The 9,641-nt window shown below is 44.1% G+C and overlaps 1 protein-coding gene across 1 annotated transcript; it reads right to left on the reverse strand.

The window, feature by feature from the left end:
• Nucleotides 1-2,017: 2,017 nt before the first annotated feature.
• On the reverse strand, nucleotides 2,018-8,172 carry car15 (carbonic anhydrase 15). The gene is made up of 8 exons (XM_086151731.1): nucleotides 7,959-8,172; nucleotides 7,862-7,891; nucleotides 4,071-4,247; nucleotides 3,843-3,988; nucleotides 3,676-3,768; nucleotides 3,293-3,359; nucleotides 3,058-3,218; nucleotides 2,018-2,986 (listed from the first exon to the last, which is right to left on the reverse strand). The coding sequence occupies exons 1-8, from the start codon at nucleotides 8,023-8,025 to the stop codon at nucleotides 2,768-2,770; spliced, it is 960 nt and encodes a 319-aa protein (XP_086007857.1). The 5' UTR covers nucleotides 8,026-8,172; the 3' UTR covers nucleotides 2,018-2,767.
• Nucleotides 8,173-9,641: the final 1,469 nt, after the last annotated feature.

Raw genomic sequence — 9,641 nt, forward strand, 5'->3', positions numbered from 1 at the left:
GAGACCTCAAGATATCTTCATTCAGGAAGGACATTTCATTCTCCCCACGGCGCCTCGTGCCAGCTGCCGTGGAGCCAGAGAGGCTCACACTGTTCTCTGTGTGTGTGTGTGTGTGTGTGTATGTGTGTGTGTGTGTGTGTGTGTGTGTGTGTGTCATCCCGAGGCGGTGACAGGAGGAGGATGGTGTGAGCACATGCTGGCGAGGCCGGGCGAGCCGTGCCGACGTCCCATGTTTCCACCTCTGTTTCCTGGAGGCAAAGCTGAAGTAGAAAAATAAGGTTTGAATTCCAGGAGTGAAAGTTTTCTTCTCCCTTCAGGGTCTCCAGAGCGAATCCACCTTCTCCATCCAACCCTGTTCTCTGGATCCTCCTCTCTCACACCAACTACCTTCATATCTTCTCTCACTACGTCCATAAATCTTCATCATCTAGACCTACCACTATCTTCACTCTCCCTCCTCTGTCCATGACCCAACCTTCTCTCCAGAACATCTCCCATGTGCCGTCCCTCTGATGGACTCCTTCCTGATCCTCTCCATCCTGGTCCCTCCCAAAGAGAAGCTCAGCATCTTCATCTCTGCCACCTCCAGCTCTGCCTTCTGTCTTTCGGTCATTGTCACTGTTTGTAGACCATCTCACCACCATCTCCTCCACCTTTCCTTTCCTTCTGGCTGATGTTCTTCTGTCTCCTAGTACCCCTGACACTTTTCTCCACCCGTTCCAACCTGCTTGAACCTGTTTCTCCACCTCTTCTCCACACTCTCCAACCCTCTGGACTGTTGACCCTAAGTTCTTGAACTCCTCCACCTTCTTGAGCTCCACTCCCTGGTGCCTCACCTCAATCACACAAATATATTCTGTCTTGCTGCAACTAACCGTCATTTATCTCCTTTCCAGCGCATACCTCCACCTCTCTAGATGTTCCTTCACCCGTTCCCTGCTCTCATTGTCATCTGCAGATATCATGGTCCGTGGAGATTCCCGTCTAACCTCATGCGTCCACCTGTCCGTCACCACTGCAAACAAGGAGGTACTTAGAGCTGATCCCCAATGTCCCACCTCCACCTTGAACTTCTCTGTTACACCTACGGCACACCTCACCACTGTTTCACGGCGAGCATACATGTCCTGCACCGGTCTAACAACATTGGCACCCTGTATTGGGCTTTTTCTAGGTCTACAAAGAATAACAGTTTTAATCTCTTATTTTAAAATGAACAGTTTAGGCATCTAGGTTTTCATGAAAGAAGGACACCATTGGGTCGAAGGCAGCACCACGGTTGGCGGTCAGACCTTCCAGAATGTCCCTGGTTGGATTCCCACAGGGGGCCAACGGGTGTCCAGGTTCTCCCCGGGTCTGCGTGGAGTTCCTCCCATGCTGGAGGTTCACTGGAGACTCTGCATGGTCCAGGCGTGAGTGAGAGGGTGAATGTTGGAGCGAAGCGTGATGATGATAGAAGGTCCTTGTTGGAGGGGAGTATCATTGCTCTGTCCTGGACAGAAAGATGGAACTTGGAGAGTAAAGTGGAAACTCGGGGAATAAAGTCAGGCTGTGGAGAATAAAGGTGGAACGCCGGGAACGAGGACGACATTTCCACAAAGTCAAAGTAGAAGCCGGTAAGAAACATGATACATCATTTAGACGCCGAAGGAGAGCATCGCTGGGTTTCCTCAACGTTCTCTCTCTATTTTTATTTCCCCTTCAACAGGAATTGGATGGCTGATGGTCCTCTTCCGCCCTCCTCTCCCATCCTGTCCACAGCTGTTTTATAAATGAGTGAAAATGTCCTGTTTTCCTTGTTTTTCGCGAGACCTTCAAGAAAGGACTGAAATTGACCTTTGCTTTTCCCAGGACACCACGGGAACGACCAGCTGCACCGTCACCGTCCTTCTCTGAGCAACATCATTCCACTTCTCGCTGCTCGAAAGTGAAAGTGAAAGTGAAAGTGAAAGTGCAGCTCAGGTGAGATGATCAGATGGGCAGGGATGGACCAGGACGCCGGAGAAACTCACCACTTTTCTGGTTTATTATTGACATGGAAAGACAGGGGAGTTGTTTTTTTAACACGGGAGAGGTTTATAACATTATTTCATCCCAGAAATCGTAATTTTAATCCGGATATGTGACTGACTTTGTGTCTTTGCTTATACAAAGACAGTATTTTATTTGTTATACAAAAATGTTAATCTGTTGGGGTAAAATCGGAGAATGAACGGAGCATCTAGAGGAGAAGCCGAGTGTCGTCTTTTTACGAAATCAAAAAATGAAAGAGCTTCTGGAAAAGCCCTCGCGGCTTCTTCCATGGAGAAACGGTCAGATGTTAGCAGTCTGGTCACCTGAAACCACGCGGACAAGAAAGGGAACCGAGGAAATGATATTTTTACCCTTTAATTGATATTTCTTGACATCACCGTCCTTCTGTCAGTAGGAGATGGTCGAGGCAGAAGGTTGTCCACATTGCGTTTGCCTGCAGATGGTCTTCGAGAGCGTGATCGTGGGAGGCGTCTTCAGACCGCCGGCTCGGACCCGGAGCCGCAGAAGTAACATCTGAAGACACGACTTCTTCTGCGAGAGCTGCAAAGAAGAAGGTCCAGATCCTCCGCCGTACATCTCAGAGACGGAGACCAGAAGTGGACTTTGAGAGAACTTGGGCAGGAACCGGAGGATGGATCTTGGTGTCAAGTCGGGTTTAGAAAAGGACGCGCGGAGTCGGACGCCACGAGGTGGCGGCCAGGCATCGGACCATCTTCTCCGTCTTTGCGTGACCCTACGGTCCAGGGTTGAAGCTCCTCAGCCACGTGAGCAGAAGCAGCGTGGACATGGTGGACCTGAGAGGACGTCCTGCTGCCGGCAGCAGCCTGGCGTCCCTGGACGCCTCCACGGAGCGGCTGAAGGCGGGGTGGACGTGCCTGAAGTTGTTCCTCAGAGGCGCCGGACGCTCGGCGCTCTCCTCCGTGGAGAAGATGCGAGAGGTGAACTGCTCCAGCTGGACGGAGGGCGGAGGAGGAAACTCAGAGCGGAGCAGAACTTCCGGGAGCATCAGAAGACCAGACCTACCTGGGACCAGGAGATGAGGACGGGGGCTTCGTAGACGGTCCAAACCACGGCTCGAGAACACGGCGGCGTGGTGATGCTGCCGTGGTAACGGTAGTACTGGCTCAGGTTCTTCTTCGGCAGGAGGTCCAGCAGAGGGAACGGCTCGATCCTGGAGCTCTGGCCTTCGTGGGGGAAAACGGCCGTGAGGAGAAGGCGGCCTCACGGAAGAACAAGACCTCCGACGTCTTCTCCTGACCTTTATGAGCCACCGAGGAGAGCTTCTGAGAGATGAGTGCAAAGGGAACGTTCTCCGCGTAGACGACCTGAAAGGAGACGGAGATGAACCCTCATAAGGTGTGGAGGTTCCTCTCCGGGAGGATGGAGAGGGAGTCCATCAGAGGGGCGGCACGTGTTAGATGATTGGAGATCGAGTCACACTGAGATGGTTTGGACGTGGACAGAGGAGGGACGGAGAAGATCTGGGCAGAAGGATGCTGAGATTGGAGGAGGTCTGGAGGAAGAGCGGAGAGGTTTAGGGATGGAGGAAGAGAGGACCAGAGGTTAGATGGAGGTGGATGATTGGCTGCGGAGGAGAAGAAGAAGAAGAAGAGGAAGGTCTAAAACCAAACGGAGACTGACGTCGATGAAGAACCCGAGCACGGCGAGTCCGGTGGGGTCGTCCAGGGCGGCGGACATGTTGGGATGGATGGACTTCATGCTGACGACGTGCATCTGGAGGTACGTGGTGACAGAGGACATGGGATGAAGGAGGATCCCGAGGCCGAGGATCTACCGACCGACTGTACCTCCATGGGGAACCTGCGTCCGTCCAGCGTGTGCTCCGAGCCGTTGGTGGCCGCCGTCCCCCAGTGGAAGTGCAGCTGGACGGTGTGGTAAACATCTGGAAGTCCTCCTCCGCTGACCGTCAGCCCGCCGCCCACCTGCAGCAGCACTGGCGGACGCCGCCCCCCCCGCCCGGGTGAAACGCCGGGTCGAGGCGCGGGACGGCGGCGTCCGCAAAAACAAATACTCACCGGAGTGTCCGTCGTTGCGGAGGCTCCAGAAGCCCGGCGGGGCCTCCTCGAAGCCCTCCAGAAGAAGCGGCCCCAGGGAGAGGTTCCTCGTCAGTCCAGCGCTCAGGTCGATGGGGGAGTGGAACTGGTCCAGCAGCGGGTGGCAGGACGGGAAGGTCTCGCCCCAGGCGTACGGATCTGGAGAAGAAGCGCAGCGGGACACGGCTGGAGGACGCAGGTGGAAGATCTGCTTCCCAGGGTTTCCATCTTGGAACGTCTTTGTTTTTAGGATTATTTTCTGGACGGCAAGGCGGTGCAGAGGAGAGCGACGCTGCCTCCGAGCAAAGAGGTTCAATTCCTGACGGAGTCTTATATATATATATATATATGTGTGTGTGTGTATATGTATATGTGTATATATATATATATATATATATATATATACATTTTTTTTATTTAAAAAAATATATTTTTGATGTTCACATGTTCACAGCTTTGATGTTCCCACCCCAACTGCCGCCAGTTGCGCCTCAGGTGACAAATTTCTAATTCTGATTCTTTAACATCAAAAGTATAAAAAAAAATCTAAAAAATAATATATATATATATAATATTGTCATATAATATTATATATTCTAATATTATAATATTTTAATTACAATTTTTATTAATAATAATAAATAAATTTTGATATATATATATATATATATATATTATTATATTATATAAAAAAATACTTTTGATGTGAAAGAATCAGAATCAGAAAAACGAATTTGTCGCTGAGGGGCAATTGGGGGCAGTTGGGGTGGGAACATCAAAGCTGTGAACATGTGAACATCAAAAGAATTTTATTTATAAAAAAAAATATATATATATATATAATATTATAATGATATTATATAATATTATATATTATACTATAATATATATATTTTATTTATTTATTTATTTTTATTCAAAAAAATACTTTTGATGTTAAAGAATCAAAATCAGAATATATATATATATCTATACATATATATAATTATTTTTTCTAATAAAAAGAAAATTACTTTCTTATCAAAAGTAATTTTTTTGATTAAAATAAATAAATAAATAAATAAATAAATAATATATATAAATATATCTTTTTTTTTTTCAATTAAAAACAAAAATCCCCCAATTGCCCCTCCGATGACAAATTAAGTTTTTCTGATTCTGATTCTTTAACATCAAAAGTATTTTTTTAAATATAAAAAAAAATATATATATATATATATATATGTTTAGATGTATATATATATTTTTTATTATTATTAAAATATATATATATATATGTGTGTTTTTTTTTTCTTAATTAAAAAAAATTCCTTTTGATGTTCACAACTTTGATGTTCCCACTCCAACTGCCTCCAATTTCCCCTCAGGTGACAAATTAAATTTTTCTGACTCTGATTCTTTAACATCAAAAGTTTTTTTTTTAAACAAAAATAAATAAATGTATATATATATATATATATGTGTGTGTGTGTATATATATATATATATATATATATATATATATATATATATAATTTATTTATTTTTAATTAAAAAAATCTTTTGATGTTCACATGTTCACAACTTTGATGTTCCCACCCCAACTTCCCCCAATTGCCCCTCAGGTGACAAATTAAATTTTTCTGACTCTGATTCTTTAACATCAAAAGTTTTTTTTTTTTTAAATAAAAAAAAAAAAAAAAAAATATATATATATATATATAATTTATTTATTTTTAATTAAAAAAATCTTTTGATGTTCACATGTTCACAACTTTGATGTTCCCACCCCAACTTCCCCCAATTGCCCCTCAGGAGACAAATTAAGTTTTCTGATTCTGATTCTTTAACATCAAAAGTAATTTTTTTTAATTAAAAAAAAAAAAGTTTATGTGTAGATATATATACATATATTTTATTATTATTAAAAAAATATATATATACATATATATTATTTTTTTATTTAACAAAAAAATTTTGTTGTTCACATGTTCACAACTTTGATGTTCCCACCCCATGTGCCCTAGTTGCCCCTCAGGTGACAAATGAAGTTTTTTTGATTCCGATTCTGTCTGTGTGTGTTTTTAGTTTCCCAGGTTTTCCGGGCTCCTCCCACAGAACCAAAGACAAGCCGGAGGTTTATGGAGACCCCACATCAGGGTTGGGCAAACTTTTTTGTACAGGGGCTGCAGTGACTTTTAAGATTTGACAGACGGGCCGGGTCAGCACAAGACACGATACACATAAAAAAAAATTTAAAAAATGCATTTGTTGACATTTGAAAATGAAACCAGCCCGATTTTGAAGGCGCTGGCGTTTGCTGGCATTTCATGCACAAGCCGTTTTTTTCCCTTGTAGCTTCACGTCCAGCTCACCCATGTGTTTCAGTGTGTTCACAGTAAAGGCTAAATCACAAAGCCAATCTGTGTCATTCACATCAGGAAAATTCTCAAATAGCTCCTAGAATGAAATTATTTCCTTTTTGAGCTCCCACATTGATTGATCCAATCATTCAATCATTCACATCAAGTATGAATTCTGTACCGATCTTTGGCGACCCGGATTAAAAGCCCAAAGGGCCGGATGTGGCCCGCGGGCCGTAGTTTGCCCACCCCTGACCTACTTTGGTTGGGACGTGTAAGTGAGAAGGTGAACGGTTGAATGTTTCTGTATGTGGCTCTGTGATTGGTCCAGGTGAAACCACCTCTTGTCAAATCACAGCTGTGATTGGCTGCTGCATGCAGGCTTTCGGGTGGAGAGAACAATAATAATCATTAAATAATATATTTTTTATTACTATCAAATTATTTAAATAATTAATGTATCAATAATTTTAGCTATTTTCTCACCTCTTTATTTGTGAATATTTGTTATTCTTTTTTTATTTTAAAATTAGTGAGAAATAGCTTTAAAAAAAGGAGGCAAATCGCCTAAACTTTAGATGATTTCTGTTCCCATTGAATGTCTTTTTTCTCCACTGGTCATTTTTAATTAAAGGCATCTTGTTTTTTGACATTAAAATGAAAATGACAAATAAGCCAGGAAACATTTCCTCTGGAAAAGCCAGCCTACTGCAGTTCAGTCGCAGCAGACATTTGTTGTCACAGAAATATATTATATCATACGATTTATGAGTTCTGAGGTGGAGGGGGAACCTGGGAAAATGTCCCCAAATGGTAGGAAATTTCTAAATAAATTACTTTGGACAAAATTAAGAAATGAAAGAACAAAGTAATGCAATAAATAAAAAAAGAAAAACTTGTGAAATGTTTCCATGTCATAATTTTCTAAAAATTTGCAGGAAATGAATATTTTGGAGTGAATCCTTGTTATTGGGTCGCCATTAGAAATGATGAAAATTTGATTTAAAAGAAAAAAATGGAAACATGAGGTTTTTTTAATCATTTTGTAAATATTTGTAGGAAATTAATTTTCCCTTAAAGGGAGAAGAACTGCGTGGAGACCAGACGGATCTAAAGGTGCAGTCTGCGCTTTAAAACCAAACTGCCCTTTGCACTCCGAACAACAAGGGGGCAGCGTTTTGACAAACGGACGTTACGGAAAAAGCCGGCAACTGTTGTTTCGTCCGAGTGCGTTTTTCTTACGATGAAACTCTTCACCGACCCCTGCATGAGGACCTGCGGGGTCACATGCCGGGTTCCGTTAGAAAAGTCAAACAAAGCGTAGGTTTGCCGAGACGCTTCAATACGACGATGTTAGCAGGATAATGGTTTTCCTATCCGGAGGCGAGGCGGTGAGGCGGTGAGGCGGTGAGGCGGTGAGGCGGTACTCACCGCAGTGCGGCTCGTCGTAGCAGTAGTCCTCTGGAAGCACAGCACAATGTTTCAGGGCGGCTTCTCCCGGGGTGAAAGCCGTGAGTGTGAGGCTCACCTGCAGCAGCGAGGAGGATCAGCAGGGCGGCGGCGGCGAGGGCCGCCGAGGCGAGGCGAGGCCCCATGGAGCCGGACGGGCGTCGGGATCCGAGGGAGCGGCGCCAAGGTGGACCCGAGAGCGGCTTAAGTAGAACCCCGAGGGAAAAACCGAGGTTCTCCTCCTCCGGCGGGATCGGTGGAGTGTGTCGTGACCAGAGCGGTGGTCTTTTCTAATCAACGGACTCATTGATGCCGGAACGGCTTCGCCCCCCCCACGCCGCCCCCCCGGGGCTCGATGCCCCCCCGCCGATGCCCGGTGGCCAGTGAAGTGGAGCTATTCATCTGAGGGGGAAAGCTGAGGCCGCGCCGCCCTGGACGGAGGTAACACAATACAGCTGACGTCATCTCAGGACCTTCATGAAGATGTCGATAGGATCGCTGACATTTTGCATCCCTTCAGATAAAAACTCTGCGTGCAGGGATACTCCAGTATTTTGTCCCAGGAATAATCCCACTCCAGCACAACATACCATAATACGGTTCAGGTGGTTGTGTGTGTGTGTGTGTGTGTGTGTGTGTGTGTTCAGGGGTCTCATTGTCCCTTAGTCAGAGGGACATTTAAGGGATTAATTTTCTGGAATTTACAATTTGATTCAAGAAGTTTAGGAATGAAACCGAAGGCCGAGCTGGAAAACCAGTTCTATAAATTAGCTAATTATTTGTAAATATAATAAATATAAATGTAAATATAAATTATTTGCAATTGGTCAAAAATGTAAATGTTTGAACATTTAGTCCTTTAAACTCAGATTAAAGAAACGCACTGCCAGAAAAAAAACAATTCCCTCAATGTTAGAAGGACGCTTTGTTGGATTTATGTATTTATCTTTGTGTGTGACGGGTTCAAACCCCAGTAATCCTGGGAGGAACGACGTCCCAGACGCTTCCTCACCCGTTCATCTGAAAGTGATGGAGAAACACTCATTACCCTTTAAAAGACCCTTATCTTAACAAATCCCTTTCACAGTGATCTGATGGCCGGGCCTCACCTGGCATCATGGAAAGAAAAAAAAAGTAAAATGAAAAAATAATTTGAATGGTTCTATCTATTCAGTGATTTGTACTATAAAGTAATTTTCAACCTACCATTTTTAGTCTTTCTTTTTCAAAATCGCTAAAAAGAAATGACATTTAGCGTTTAAATATGAAGAAGAGCCTTGCGGTGACGCGGCAGCTAGCGGAGCCCGCTATGGATTGCACAATGATTCTGCTAACTGTGCTAGCATGCTATGCGGCTGAGACCGTATTGCTGTCTCTGTGGATGTCACTATTAAAAATTTCAAATACTTCAAGCACTAATATACAAACTAAATTTCCATACTTTAGCTGGTGTGTATAATTTTTTTCGTCAACAATCGTGACGTGTTTCTTGTGCCCAGCGATCGTGAAGCGGCAGCAAAGACACACGAAGTGAGGCACACAGTGACGGTGCCTCATGCTAGGGGGCGCTGCTGATCCCAGGGAGCCTTTTTACTACCCGGATAAAGAATAATAGAATTTGCAACAGCAAGCTAATGTAAACAGTTAGCAAGTCAAGTCAAGCAGTCATTCTTTCCTCTTGCTTGGCTTTATTTCCAAAATGGAGGATTACATAGCTAAACTGAAAGAATTTTCTAAACTGGACTTTCAGTCAAAGCAGGAG

Source organism: Fistularia commersonii, chromosome 9, assembly GCF_037954325.1.
Source record: "Fistularia commersonii isolate RoL2024-O1a breed Wild chromosome 9, RoL_Fcom_v1.0, whole genome shotgun sequence".
Classification (NCBI taxonomy): domain Eukaryota; kingdom Metazoa; phylum Chordata; class Actinopteri; order Syngnathiformes; family Fistulariidae; genus Fistularia; species Fistularia commersonii.